The sequence below is a fragment of the Psittacula echo genome (genome assembly GCF_963264785.1).
Source record: "Psittacula echo genome assembly, chromosome: 5".
NCBI lineage: Eukaryota > Metazoa > Chordata > Aves > Psittaciformes > Psittacidae > Psittacula > Psittacula echo.
Window position 1 is genome coordinate 26,889,302 of NC_137739.1, and position 15,641 is coordinate 26,904,942.

The following is a 15,641-nucleotide window of genomic DNA, read 5'->3' on the forward strand; positions in this document are numbered from 1 at the left end:
CGTTATAGTTCAACTGATACAGGCTTAAGATGCAAAAAGTATGAAATGAACTAGTGATCTTATTTATTCCAAAATGGCATGCATAAACATATTTCATCTTCCAGAAGGCAGCACTGAAGCTGAAAATTTCCAAAGTTTAAACTCTATTTATGTAAGTTACCTATCTCTACAGATGATCCAAAGTTGAAAAATTTATTCAACAAAGGGCTAATTCTAATTCACCCACATCAGTGGTAAGCACTGCTTCCCATTATATACCATCTCAGTGAAATCCGCTTGTCTCAAATATTCAAACATATATTATTCTGCATTCAATTGGATAGAAATGCCTATCAGGAGTACTATTAATATCAGCTACAATTAAAAAATAACAAAATAAACCACAAACAAAACCACAACAACCCCACACTACAAAAACAACTGAAGCATTTGCAGCACAGGGTCCTGCACTGCAAGTAGCAGCTTTCTAACAGGAAAAAGTAGAACGGGCCACTGAAGCACACCTCACCTATTTCTGCAGTAGTTCAGCTTTATTATCTTAAACCTCTCCACGTGACACAAAATAACTCAGCTGACACTTTAGTGAAACAGTTAAGGCTTCCAGGAGTTTAATTTCACCTACGCAGATATTGGGCAATAAACTCAGAGAAGGCTGAAACAAATTAAGATGGTAAAAAAATAGATGCTGATAAGATGCACACTCATAACATTCCTACATAATTTTTTTATGTTCGATACAGGACTCATAACCTATAAAGCCTAATAAAATGTTCATTCTTTTATTAGAAAAACAAAGAAACAAAAAACCTAAAAGACTAAATGCCTTCCTAAATAAGCAGATATTCACTTAGTGGTGGTAGATAAAATCCTCCACACAGTTAGATGAAACAAACTATTGGAATTCTACAGATATCATCAGGGTTTTAAACTAGACTACTTGAAATTACTTGTACCTTATGTCACACTCAACTTCTTAAGGTCAGTGAGCACTCCCTCTCCTGCCTCTGTTATTCTCCAAGACGAATAAAAGCCATCCACATTTCTAAGAGGCAAACCAGTGTCCTGGTTCTACTAGAACAAAAATAAGGCCTCCTTACCTTGCACCTTCACACATAATTACTCCTAATATATTAGGATTTCCAGCCTGGACTGTTCCGCCAGAACTAGGCATTTGAGAAAAAATGCATTCACAGTTCAAGGAGTATGCAGCTTTTGATTATGTATTTGTCATTATAATGCACGCACAACAGCCAGGATCCAAAGGTGTGAATACTTAATTCTTGGGTGTTCACTGCCATAATCTTTTCCCTAGATAAGCATTTTTACTCCCTTCCTCTGGTTAAAAGAGGCACTTAAGTTAATCTCATCCTATAACAAGTCAGTTCATGGAGTTAAATCAACAGAAAAATAATACTATTAGAAAAATGATTAGTTTTATAACACTTCAACTCCTCAATTTCAGGATCAGATGTGATGCAGAATAAGAGATGCAAAACCATACAGGACTTCAGCAGTCTCAACTTCGCTCAGCTTAAACTATCATACAGCTGCACATAATCAGATAGATACTGGCTTTTAGCATTTCTTTACTGCCTAAAAAAAAAAAAAAAAAAAAAGCTGCCAAGAACTGCTGCATACAAACTGGAAAAATACTTCTTTCCCCTCTGCTTTTGATAACTGTGTTCAGTGTATCTCACACATAATTGGGCTCCTATCCCACAAAAAACCCTCTGAAGGTCATGGCATTTTAGCACTTAAGGTTCCATGCCCACAAGTATCTCTGTTATTACAATCTAGTCTGATTCACAGCTTCTCTTTTATTATTTATACATAGATAAATAGCAATGGATTTTTAGTTTCACGAATACTAGAAGTGTAAAATCATCTATGACTATAGTTTCCAAAATCTGAAAAGACCTAAATCCAAATTATCCAACAAGCAGTCTAGGAGCTTCTTTCCGCAAAATACCTCAACTGCACAAAATCCAAATTTGAATTCATAAGAACGCCTCAAGGAACAAGAACAGAAGAAACAAAGTTGACTTTTAGTATGCAGTAGAAGTACTTATCAATGAGCTTCAAGGAAAAATTCTTGGTTTATACCTTACTCCTAAAATCAACAGTTAACAGTTTCCCCATACCGCTGAAAATGAACCCTTGTGATTCCAAATTGTGTAAGAAAATACCTAGTCAAGCACCTTTTTCAACTATCTGCATCGCCTAATGCATCCAGTTGCTTAAAGCAGCCTCCTGTTTCCAAAGGAATCTTCCACAGTGAAAATGAAAAGTATTAAACAGCTGCTCCATCTGTGAAGTGGCCAGTTTAAAATGGTTTAAAAACTACCACTAGTCAGGAAATGAGAACTACAAACAAGACATAAAGGCCATTGTACAAAAAAAAGACAGGAATTTTAATGGGTAGTTCAGTCAAATCAGTTCAACATTGTCCTGGGTTCAGCAGCAGCAGTCAGTTTTTCTCCTTCTTAGTAGCTGGTGCAGCGCTGTGGTTTTGACTTTCGGCCTGGGAATAATACTGATAAAACTGATGTTTTCAGTTGCTGGTCAGAATGTTTATCCTGACCAAGGACTTTGTGAGTCTCATGCTCTGCCAGGGAGGAGGAGAAGCCGGGAGGAAGCAGGGACAGGACACCTGACCCAAACTAGCCAAAGAGGTATTCCATACCACAGCACGTCATGCCCAGGATGTAGAACTGAGAGTCCCCGGAAGGGCTGGATCACTGCGGGGTGGGGGTGAGGTACTGGTTGGTGAGCGGTTGTATTCTCTTCCTTGTTATTTCCTTTATCGTTATTATTATTGGTGGTAGCAGTAGTGATTTGTGTTATACCTTAGTTACTAAACTGTTCTTATCTCAACCCATGGGAGTTGCATTCTTTTGATTCCCCTCCCTGTCCCTCCAGGAGCGGAGGGAAGAAAGGTGGGGGGGGAAGTAGACTGCGTGGTTCTGATTTATGTCGTCGCTTAAACCACGACAAACATCCAAAAGGAGATTTATGTCCATTAAAATTGAAGCTACTGTTTGGGAGTATTGCCTGATTGCTGCAGTTTAGCATAGCCTGGACTGTAGCAGGTCCAATGAATACAATTTCAAATATATATTAACATGCAATTCAACAAGCATTGTTAGTGGTCCAGTGAGGTTAATTTACAGATGTGTCTCACGTAAGTTTTTTCCTTAAAGTTTAGTTATAGCTGTGTACAGAGCAAATTTTAAAACCCCTCCTACAGTAAAACATTCCTTCACTAGACTATAGTTACAGCTTATCAACCCTCGCACTTTCTTGAATCAGTTTTTAATGTCTTGCCGCCTTCTACTTTACCAGCAACTCAATTCAACTGGGAACACAATCTTGAAAAATTTTTTGTTGTCACTATTAACAGACAAAACCTGGCATATTCATTTTCAATAATTTTTTAAGGATACTTTTGTAAGTACTGGCCTGCCCTAACATAATCTGGGCTGTTTTATCAAGCTGAACAGAATTTTGGATTAGTAATAATTACCATTCTTTCCCCATGAGACTGTTTCCCAAACATTGGCTTTTAGACAGACATTTTCTACTTTAACAACTTCTTGGTATACCTGGAGCTTACTGACTCTGGAAATGCAGCTAAAATATAGAAATTACTTAAAGTTGTGTAAAAATTGGAAAAAAACCACTGGATTACCAACTCGCAAGTCTTCCTCCACCAATCCATGTTTTCAATCTGCTTACAGCCTGTTCCTACTTAAGTTCAAACAGTGACAGTAAACCCAGTTTTACTATATATCATACATAAAACAATATCATCTGAAAAACCCTCTTGGTAGGAGTTACTTGCAGATGGCTCCTCCTGAGATGTTAAACCTACACAATCCTACAAGAATAAACTTCTGCTTTCACTACTGCACTCAATGACATCTATTTTTAAAATGGTAAGCTAAAGTTAGCTACAATAACATTCACTATTGCATTTAGAATTCAGAAACTTACATGATACACTGACAGAGAGACACAAGGCATGAATGAAAGGAAAGACAAAAGTACTCTCAAGAAACTGGAACAGATCGCTACAGAGGTCTTTGCTGTAGTCACAGAGACAATACAGACATTTCTTTTTTCCACAGCTCGGTCCTGGATCATGTAGTTACATGCATGCTAGACTGAGGAACGTATCATAGGAACGGTTACAGGAAGTGTGAAACGCATGTTCTAGCCTTAAAAGATGAGAAAACAACTAATGCAGGGGTAAAGGAAATAGTCTTCAGGTAAAATTGATGCCTGGCAAGTATATATTTATTAAGCGAATAAGAACAGTGGTCCTGCCAAGGTAGAAAGAGGCAAAGAGCACAATACATTTAGGTCTTGTTAGAGGACACATGAAACATGACTGAAATGAAACTAGACGTGTATATCGAGGTCCTGACAAAATGTAGACATACATTGTTATACTGTTTGTAACCTCAACACATGAAGAAATTGAGAAGAGCTTGTCAGGAAATTTTCTGGCAACCAGTGGAAGATAGAGCCTTTCAGTCTACAAATGAGGGTTTCTATGATATAGACAGGGCTAAGCATTTGGTATTTTAAAACCCAACTTTGGAAATTCTGGTTTGTTAAAACATCATGCAGACTTTGCCAGGAGTCTGGCAGGGATCTATGAGAATTCAAGTCCTGACATCATTCAATTGGTTCTGAAGAAATTAATGTGGGTCCAGCACAGTTGACACACTGCAAGAATTTAAAATATACTGCAACAGTGGTGACTTCATAACACTTTTCTGTGGCTTCATTGCATTTCTTTGGCCCCCAGCCCCTCTCTGTTCTACCATAATGATGCAAGGAGGGGACAACCTACATAGCTTAGGTTCCTGAGCTACACAGTAAAGCAGCCTAAGAATGTCTAGAGCCAAGCTCAGCCTACAGGCAGTAAAGCCACATTTCAGTTGTACTGTACCTGGTCAGCCAACTAAAGACCAGCTGCACCTTTAATCTTACAATACGTTTACTCTCCCACCCTCCCTACATCCAACATTCCATTTTGTTCTTCCTTCTCACGCTACCAGCACTTCATACTTGATGCATCCAGTATGGCAATTTGTTATTCACACAGCTGCTTTTAGAAGTCCCCTCCAAAACCCTATGAGCTGGGAAGCATGATGTAGACATCCCCGTGTAGACATCCCTGCGTACCAGTGAGTCAGAGCTAACAATTCCGATTTGTCAGATATTTAACATCATACACTCTCATGTGTACATCTTAAGAACAACACAGATGCAAATTAACTATACAGTCACACCTTTCTACTGATCTGTGTGACTGTCTGTGAAAATGGCACCCAAAACCTCAGAAGCTGGTCATGGAAGTAGCAGAAAAAACCCAAACCAGGAAAGCCAAATGCAATCTAACCTCTGCTTAGCTTCAGCTTCCTACAGAAAGAAGCATCTGTAACTGTAAGAATATTGCGCATACAAAGTTAGAGAGACCTTCAGACAGCACTACATTACAATATAAAGCAGCTGCAATGCAAGGAAAGAAGCAGGGCACAACTGCTCCGATCATAATTCTCTATTGTTCCTTCTGCCACTGAGACACAGTGAATTTAGGTCTATCATGCTCCGTAAGAACATAGTTGAACTGGCATCAATGCTTACTTAAGGTGTACCTCCCTCTCTACACAACTGGATGGGTGGTAGCCTACAATGCAGAAAACTTCATGGCTAAAGACACTGATAGCAACTGTGGTCTACCTCAACATTAGGAATAAGAAACAGAATCCTGCCAGGGTAAGAAAAGAAACTGTGGAAGTCAAGTTACTGAAATTGAAGGAAATGATGGAAGTGGATAACTGAGCATAACAAAATTAGAAACTTCTAGGACATCAGAATCCAGAGGCCTTCCTAAAGAAGATGGAGTAGTAAGAAAAATTACTTAATCCAACTAAAGAGTTGCTTGGGTTTTTTTTTTTGCTTCGCAGTTTGTTTGTTGCTTTTTTGGGGTTTTTTTGTTTGGGTTTTTTTTTTTTTTTTTTTGGTTTTTTTTTTTTATTTTGTTTGGGGTGCTGGTGTTTGCTTGTTTTTTGTTAAGTGGACTCAACATGAAAACAGTAATTACAATGGTAAAAAGAATGAGCCTTAATATGGACAAAAAAACCCCAAAACCGAAATCCAAGCCATATGTTAACCTATGTTTACACAGGCTGCAAATAATAATTTGCAATTTCTGAATGCTAAAACCCTCTGTGATATGGCATTGTGGTATTAAAGCTGTTACTTTACAGAACAGCTTTTACTTCTGTATATGGAAATTCAACATTTTGCATATTAAAGTTCCTTTGCAAAAGAAAATAAATCAGCATAGGTTTAAAGTTAAATAGCAATGTATTACAATCATGTCATGAAGTACCAGTGTATTTTTTCAAAATATATCAGAGTGGGTAGCTTAAACATAAAACATACTACACATCAGGATTATTAACATTTTACTGTAGCATATTCTTACTTCATTGACGCCATCTCCCTTGTGATGAGGATAAACCATTCTGAAGAATCCCTTGCTTAAACGTACTACAAATATACTTAGTAACCTGACCAGCTTTAAATATACAGGGTTTTAATTCACAGGATATTTTCCTAATGAGCCAGGAACTGGGTATTTTACATTCTTAGTACTTCCTTACTCCCCTTCCCCAAATTGGTGACCTTACAGAGTTTACACATCACTTCTTTTAAGTATAGCCCCAGACACACAGAAACATAACCTGTTTTGTAAAGAGACTAACATTCTACAAAGAAAAGCTTAAGGGAGCACTGAGTCATCAGCATAATTTTAAGCTTTTTTGTAGGCTACCCTGGCCACTAAAGAAGGCCACAGTGTTATCAATCACTCAGCCCTCAGTCAGGAACTTCCATCCCCACTCCTTCAACTAGTACTGATTTTAAAAATAGGCCTAACTATCAAAATGACCTTTTGAGAAAAATTCTGCCAGTGAATAGGAGACAGCTCATGGTAATACCTGATTTCAAAAGATGACATACAACACTCTTCACTTGCCTAGAAAATAACAAGTTATCATACATATTATATTAAAAAAACCCCCAAGCCTAACGCAACTGAAAAAGTAGTTATTTTTCCATCAAGAGCAATAATGCTGTACTGCAAAGAAGATGCTTTATCAAATAAGCCTATTTTTACTGGTTCTAATTTAAAGGTGCTTAAATAATACCCTATTTTGGAGGAAAAGGTATTGTTAAAGAGGCTCATAGCCTCACGTTAAGCACCTATGTTCTGCAAAAGCTCACTTCACAAAATACTGCAGGTGTACCAGTATAAACAGCTTATCCAGGTTTCAGTTTTCTTCTGGAGTGCGTGTACACCACGACCGCGGATAAACGACAACGGGAAAGCAAAGCTCAGTGGAGTGCCTACTGTCCACCTCGACCCGAATTCAAGTTTGCTTACCAGAAACTCGTAGACCGAGCGCGACATAGTTTTCAGCGCATTACCGGTTTAACGGACAGCGCGCGTCAGGAGCGGCTCCACGCACCCGCTCCCCCCAGCGAACCCTTCGCTGAAGAAATAAAGTCGAGTTCCTCAACATGGGTGTGTGTGGTGGGGGGAGGGGAGGGAAGGGGAGTCCTTCGCCGACCGCGCCGCCGACGCTGACCGGGGGGCTTACGGGTGTAGGAAAGAGGCAAGGCCGTGATCCCCACGACCTCCCGGGGAGCAAAAGCAACCCCGGGCGGCGGCCAGCCCCACATGCTGCGCGACAAGCTCAACCCCGCCGCGGCCTGCACAGCACGACCAACACAATGCAGCCTAGGCCAGGCCACCACTACAGTCCCCATAACTCCCACTGCTACCCTCAGTGAAAGGCCTACAGCCTCACCCTCTTGCTCACCTGGTCTCCGGCGGCTCCGTCTGCAGACATAGCGTCTTAAAACAGGGCACAGAGACACCCCTCCTCCCAAGCAGATTAAAAACCCCTTTAAAAAGCACCCGGCGCTGCCGCGACCCGCTTCACCGGTCGCGCCAACGGCCGCGGAGCGGAGCCCCAGCCACTTTAGCGATAAAATGGCGGCGCGACGCCTCCGGCCCGGCCGTCAGCAGGGCGGGGGAAAAAGGCGGGGTGTCGGGAACGGCGGGAAGCGCGTCATTACCGCTGCGCCGCTCTGGGGCGGAAGCGGTCGGTGCTGAGAGAGACGTCGGTAGCGAGTGGGGACCGCCGCGGCAAGGCCGTTTCATCCTCCTCATGCTGCGGAGGGTGGGCCTGTCCCCCGTGGGACAGCCCTATCTGCCCCTCGCTGCGTAGGGGCAGGAGGAAGTGCTGAGGCCCGCCCTGAAGCCGCAAACGGGGCGTTCCCTGAAGGGCGGCCGGGTAGGGCCTTGGGGGCCGCTGTAGCTGTGTTCATGGCGCTGGGCAGGGTCGCCGTGTCTACATTTTCTCCCCTTGTTCTTCCCCCAGGCCGGTTTGCTGGCGGGCCGCTTGTTGTTGAAACTCTGAAGGACAGTGGGCAGAAACTAAAAGGTTTTGGTGACTTTTAGCCCTGGTCCTGCCGGCGCGTCATGGGTTATTTCGTTAACGAAGCGTTGCCTCTTCAACAGTCACTTCTTTGCAGCAAGCCGGCACTGTGCCCTTGGTGAGGTACCTTCAGCAATGTCTGCTAGCAGTAGACCCGTCCCTTCCACCTCACAAGAGCTCTTGTTATTCAAGGAGGCGAGTTCAAAAGACAAGCTGAGGGGTCATCGTCTCAAAAGACCTCAAGGACACAGAAGGCAGCTCCCCCTAAAGCTACTTAACTTCATTTGCAAAGCAATCGCCAGTCTCTCCGTGAGAGGAAAAGCTTTGAATCAGCCTTTGCAGAGAAACTATGTGAAGCATTCATTGAAGGAGGTTTGGCAAATACCAAGATGAAAGCTGTTTTAGCTGCCTTCACAACAGCAGTGTAAGTGTTCTTAAAATTGTATAATACAGTAATTTATGCAGAAATACTTGAAAGAAACTTGATACTAGCACTCTTTAGGTTACTTTCTGCTTCGTCTTCCAAGTCACTTCCTTACACCCCAATAACGTGTGTGGAAAGAGGACCTTTTCTCCTGAAGCTTGACACTTCATCCTCCCCCAGAAAGAGAGCAGATAATAAATGCTTATATGACCAACCTGTGAAATAACGTTTTTCTTTTTGGTATTGAAGAATTCTGAGTCTGTTATTCTTCAGAAGTGAAATAAAATGTGCGTATCAGTCTGTGTTGGTAGATAAGCTGTCCTGTTCTTTGATTTCTGAGAGAATAGTGGTTTTGTGATACAAGGCTACTTCATTGGTTGTTATGGGGTATTTCTTCCATGTCACAACAGACTCTATTTTGAAAGCATTTGATATGTTACTACAATTTCTTAAAAAACAAAAAACAAGAAAAATTTCCAATTAATCGATGTAATGTTTTTCCGTTTCCTATTAGGAACCAATTCCTTATAAGTAATTGCTTAAAGCAATGCTGCTGAAATTTGTAATTAGATAATGTGAATATTATTATAGGTGTGCAGAATGTTTGCTGTCTTAGTGGCCTGGTTGGAGTTTTGATCTAGTTCTTAGTGGTTTTGTTCAAGCGTATTTTAATTCTTATTTTAGCTGCTTCTGCCTTTGGGATTGCTTTCTTCAGTTTCAGAAAATGATAGAAGTGGTTTTGAATCTTGACAGCACCAACAACATCTCGTTTGTCTAGTAGAATGAGTTAGTAAAGAGCAAAATAAATGATGCCTACTGCTCCTGACCTACTATAGGCCCTCACTCCACATAATAAAATAATGTGCTGTGTCTTAAACTAGTGTTGTTCTTGATTTCTTAGTTCCATACATAGAACAAACCACGGGCAAAACCCGAGGTGCTGTAAATACAACTAGTGCTTATATCCTTTCTGCCAAGTGTTGCTGTGTGAGCCTGAATGAACTGCAGCTATAATGCATAGCCTTAAATCTGTTAGCTGGAGAAATTTAAAAGGAGCGCTGCTGTACAGAAAATAAAATTTTATTTTTTTTATTGATACATTGTACTTTATCACTTGAGCTTGTCTTGTTTTGCAGTTAGGTGTGAACTTTTTAGCAACTTTGTGATAATGAGTTTATGTTTTGGTGTGAATCTTTCAAGGGACGGTATTACTTTCAAAGCCTGAGTGTAAATGATATAGGTTACGTTTCAAAGTAACTTTGAAAATGTTACTTTGTCTTAAATTTATAGTTTAGCTCTAACAGTGTTAGCTTTAACTCAAGTTTTACCTCTAAAATTTGGGGCTTATATAAGTCTACTAGCTTGAGCTCAGTAGCGTTGGAAGTTTATGTTAGTTGACCCACTTGGCAGGCTGATTTGGACCTTTCTTGGTGGTACAGGAGCAAAGAGTGGGGAATGCAGCAGCAAAGCTTACAACGACTACTTAGTTGCTAATTCCTTATGCATATGTCAAACCTTGTTTTAGAATGTGGCTGTTCCTTTCCTTTCTTCTGAAGCTGTGTCATCTGGAGTGGAGTGGCTCTAGGCTTCTAGCCTGAGGTAGTGGGAGCAGTAAGACATGATTACAGGCCTGTCTGCTTTGGAAAGCTGCACTTTAATTTTCAGATGGTTTGTGGTATCAAAGCAACAGGACATTGCTAATGTGTGCTATGCTGTAGTGATTCATGCTTAGTTTAGTAATTGACATGGAACTTAATGGCAAGCAGTGAGTTAACAAGCAAACTATTGTGGATCATGCTGCTCTGTGAGTATTGCAGAAATTCAAAACAAACCTGAACAGGAACATGAGTTGAAGACTACTATACCTATGGTAGAGTGGTACTCAAATATTTCTGCTTGGAAAAGTAATAGACAAGAAGTGTATCACTTAGGAAAAAAAAAAAAATCTGGAAAAAAATGAGTTCTTAAAATAAATAGGTGTTGAACCTTATGGGCTGCCAGGCCAAGATCTTGGCAAACCATAAAGTGGGACAAACCTGAAAGGAAGCTACTTTCACAGAGTTGGGGCAGTGGTTATCAGATGGAGCTGACATACCCTTCTTCCAAGTGATTTTAGTTGCCACAGCAGATTATTTTTTAATACTAGTTATGAAATAGCAGGCTTTGTGCAACCTTTTGCATACGACTATCGTATTATTCAGAAACTGCTCGCAAAAGGATTCACTCAGATACTATTATCAGTGCTCAATACTAGAGAGAATATTTACAGCAGATTTGAACTGCCCTATTAATTGCTATGTGTTAGCGCTGAATCTAAAGCTACCTTAATGCAGAGTATGCTGGAAGTTGTCCTCCCTACTCTGTCATAATATTATTGGAGGCTGTGTCACTTCTCTAAGATGGATTTCAGCATATGTAGGGTGAAGACATGTTGACGTGAAACATATCTTGCTACTGGCCAGGGCAATTGTGGGCTCTGTTGTTTCCTCAGCTGAGAGTTTTGCAGTGCTTGTGTACCCCTATGGAACCTATGTCCTCTTTTGTTTCTAAAATGACAATATCATGGGAATTCTGTGACTAAAGCAAGAAGGTAATCTGAATTTATATTCCCATAGGCCATAATTAAGAATTAAATTCATCTTTCTGCCAAACTGGTTTTGCTCCCCATTTGACATCCACTGTTTTAGGATGAGGTGTGTCTCACTAATTGGTTGCATCAGTGGCAGAGATTAGGAAGGAAGCAAAACCCAAGCTAACAAGTTTTACTGAGTTTGTTTTCTTGGGCTCTGCACTGGTACTGCTGGAGTTTGTAGTGAAGAGTGAAGGAAGCAGCTGGAGGGATTCGGGTGGTGAGGAGAAGGCAATAGTGCTTGGCTGAAAATGGTATCCTGCAAGGACATTTCTGCTGATGGGAATGTCAGTGCATGAAGCTATTTGCGTGGGTATGTGACTGGTAGGAGCTGTGGCATTAAATCTGTTGCCCAAGTAATATTCTCTGAAATAAGTTTCTTTCTGGACATTTTCTCACTCTTATCACCAGGTCATGTGCAGCACAGCACTACAGAGAGCCTTTCTTTGCTCTAAATATGTGACTTACAGGTGCTGAGGGAGCAGGTGGGTGCAGTGAGCCACTTGCTCAGCACATGAGACTCCGCTGGACTGAGGCATGCACTGTGGGGTTTGGAATATGGAAGACTTTAATATGTCAAAATGAAGCAGCTTGGGTATTGGATCTGTTGCCACTTCTATGTCACTGGGCCCAATAGTGGTCTTATTTATCATCAGTAGTTGGGAGAAGATGTCTTATTTGTTTCTAGATCTGCCCTGTTTCTAACTCATGCTTTCTGTTGTCATCTTTCCAATTTGATTACTGTGGGCAGTCTGTGCAAGAAAGGCATGTGTAGGCATACACCAGTGTTTGAGGTGCTGGTGATTATCATCCCACTAGAGGTTTATGATATGGAAAGTGAAGAGAGGGTCATGTGTTGTGAGGAGTGTCTAGGTTACAGGAACAAAAACATAGATTATGACACCAATAGCAAAGGATGAAATTCAGTGTTCCCTGTTAGCCAGTGAATTGGGCTTCATAATCACAGTTTGTTATGAAATTAAAAAGGCAGTCGATGACATGCAGTGGTAGAGGTTGTGGGTGTAATGCAATGAAAGGAAGTTTCTTTTTTGGAGAAAAATGGAGAAATTTGTCAGGTTTTAAAATTAGTTTATTGAAGGAGTGAAAGTACTTTATAAATTTAGTATTTACGCAGAGAACAAAGGTGAATGGATTAGTGAATAACAAGGGTTAGCAGTAGAAAACAATTGTAGCAGACTGCATAGTTGCAGTTATGTATTTTAATGGCGTAATAAGATGTAAAAATTATGGATTCAATTCTAGCCTCCTCAACATCAATTCGTTTGCTTGAATTAGCTATCATGTAATGCTATTTAACACAGTATTGCCTCCTTTATTTTTTGTAAGCACCTTTTCAGCTTTCCAAGAAAAGTATAAATAATCCATGCTTAGACCAGCCAAGCTGTTTCTGAAGTTTGTTCTGGTTCTACTCCAGTGTTCTTTCCTAGTATAAGTAGTTGTTTTCTATGACACTACTTAGTGTTGTGGATTAGTGTTACTAATCATCAGTCTTCAGTTATATTATCTTGTGGATTCTTTGGAAAACTTACCATAATGGAATGAAATATGAAGTTGGATCTCTGTCCCTGTTTAAAACTGTATTTTAATGATGAAATGCTAAGCAGTGGAAATAATGCTGATAGTCGTTTAAGCCAACGGCTGGATATGCTCAGAGGCAGGCTTACACTGTTGGTTTTTTTTTTCTTAATATTTGTTGACGCATTTATAGTCTGCACACAGAGAGTCCAACATGTCCTGAATGCTTTGGGTGTATAGTATATATGCAGATCAGTTCTCCAGTATGTGCACAGTCTCATGTGTCCAGCAGCCATTTCTATGGCATTCCTGCGTGCCTACCACCAGGCTGCAACAGTGTCCATGTATCTGAAAGCTGGAGAGACACTAACGTCCTCCAGTTCTGCCTGGGCAAAATTTCCAGGAAGGCAAATAGGAGAAAACTTAAAAAACTCAAATTGCAGAACAGAGTTTAAAAACAAATAAAAAAGCCTCACCCCCCCCTCCCAAAAAAAAAAAAACAAAACCAAAAAAACAACAAACCCACCAAAACCCCACCAAAACCCGTAACCACAAATACAAGCACTCACCCCTCACCCGTGAACAAATGAAAAACCAAGCCAAAAAAACCCCACCCCTACATGAATAATGCTGTTTGCTTGTGTACTGGATTAAGGTGAAGTCCAAAACAAGCCTTGCAGCTAAAAGGATAAAGATGAAGTAATGTATAAAAATAGAGCAGCACAGTTCACCAATTGCAGCGTTCTCAAATTTTTGAGTGTTTAACTTTGTAACCTAAGTATTTCTGAAGTAGTTAGAAATGTGTTTAATGACGGCTGCCATGGGTTCTTCACAAGCGTTTTCTCGAGGCTTGTGACCGCTGGTGTCCCCGGCACTTTGACTCACCCGGGAGGTGGCAGGCAAACACCACTTCGGCTCGGCTGGAAGTGGGGCGAGAGGCCAAGCAGCACGTACTCGGCAGCCGCCCAGCAGAAAAAATGGCATGGCGGTAACTTCGGGTCTATTTATGTCTAGAGTACAGGATTTTTTCCTGCCACAGTACTATCTGACATCAGGAGTGGCTTTCTATGAATCCCGCTGTGAGTCACAGCTTGCAAAGATGAATCATTTTTAAAGTATTTTAACATTAACTTATTTTAGGAAAAAGTCATGTGCATCTCAGTTTTAAGGGCATTAATACTTAAAGGTAATAATAATAAGGGTAGAAAGTAAAAGCCTACGCAAGGAAAATAGAGGCATCAGAGGATGATTAAAAATCGAAGAGGGATCTTGCCAGTATTTAGCATAGCAGTCATAATCCAACAAATAAAAAGGAGAACAAAGTGAGGTGGGGCACAACATACTTATTTGTAATTGGTGTTGCATGGTTTTGCATACCAGTATTCAGCCTTAGTTGTTTTCTAGTGTACGCTTACTCTGGTGGTAAATACACAAACAAAGCCTTTTAAAAACAGTGTTGATTGCAGTTATTTCTCATTTAGGATCAGTGATACAACATATATTGTGAATTGTGTTTATCTGGTAAAATACTCGAGTGCTTCCAAAAATGTTGAACAGCAAATAAAAAGTGACATTCTAAGCATAATATTGCTTGCACTCAAATGCCTTCTCCTTAGCTGAATAATCCCATCGTCATCAGATGCGGGTGTAAAAGTAAGTTTGTAAGACATTAGGTGCTATTCCTTTTCATAATATACTGGAATACATAAACACAGAATGTCAGAGGTTTCCACCTCAGTCTGTTTTGGGTAGAACTCTTGTTTTCTTAATTACAAGTTGCTCACAAACTTGGAGGTTTTCCCTGCTGACACAAATTCTACCTATTCAAGTGCTGTGTTTGTGAAGCCTAGAGAAACAGGAAAGGTGGAACTGGCCACCCAGTCCACCTGTAATGGGAGTGGGGAGGTTGCTATGCAACTATAGTATTTTATGTTTTACTTGAAAGCTCAGCTCCAGGAAACAAGAGCATACGTAAGAATTAATCAGCCTTTCTTTCTAAGTTTGTTTCCTTTTATTGCAAAACAAAGCTTGTTTGTGTGATCCAAATACATTGCAAATTCTCAGAAACTTAGAAGAGGTGTGAAAGGAACCAAAGTTAAGGGTTGTTTAAATCTCCTTATTTTAGGCAAGCTTGATGTAAATCTTGGAAATGCCAGTACCCTCCTGGTGCTGGAACAGCAGTTATCCCCTCCTTCCACATTCATAGTCTACAGCTTGATCCACAAAATATTCCTTGCCTTGGTTCACCTTCAAAACCAATTGTGACTGTCCTGTATGTCCCACCTTAGGTTATGCTTCTGTCTCTAATGCACTGTTGTCAGAGTTCATGGTTATCAAGGTTTATTTTGAAGAAATAACTAATGTGTCTGACCCTGTGCAGATCTTCCATACTGGTGATGTTACCTAGTCCAAATTCAGTTCTGCATACTGCACTTGAAATAACAGCTCCCTTTGAGTTTATCCCTGTGTAAATTTACCTTGGTAGATTGCATGCTCTTTGAATTAAGGATTATGTTTTCATATTTGTCTA

General features: G+C 40.5%; 2 protein-coding genes across 5 annotated transcripts in view; one reads left to right on the forward strand and one right to left on the reverse strand.

Moving 5' to 3' along the window:
- The window catches only part of CSTF3 (cleavage stimulation factor subunit 3), a 51,949-nt gene extending 42,400 nt beyond the window's left edge, over positions 1 to 9,549 (reverse strand). For 2 of the 3 annotated variants that reach the window (XM_080617643.1, XM_080617644.1), the window contains exon 1: positions 7,902 to 9,548. In XM_080617643.1, coding sequence (XP_080473769.1) covers positions 7,902 to 7,931 — 30 coding nt within the window. In that variant the 5' untranslated portion in view covers positions 7,932 to 9,548. Of the gene's footprint in view, positions 1 to 7,901 lie in introns of all 3 variants that reach the window. The other variant, XM_080617642.1, reaches the window with a different exon arrangement.
- HIPK3 (homeodomain interacting protein kinase 3) overlaps positions 8,834 to 15,641 on the forward strand; it is a 105,474-nt gene continuing 98,666 nt past the window's right edge. For both annotated transcript variants that reach the window (XM_080617639.1, XM_080617641.1), the window contains exon 1: positions 8,834 to 8,946. The gene's annotated coding sequence lies outside the window, so the exon portion shown is untranslated. The remainder of the gene's footprint in view (positions 8,947 to 15,641) is intronic.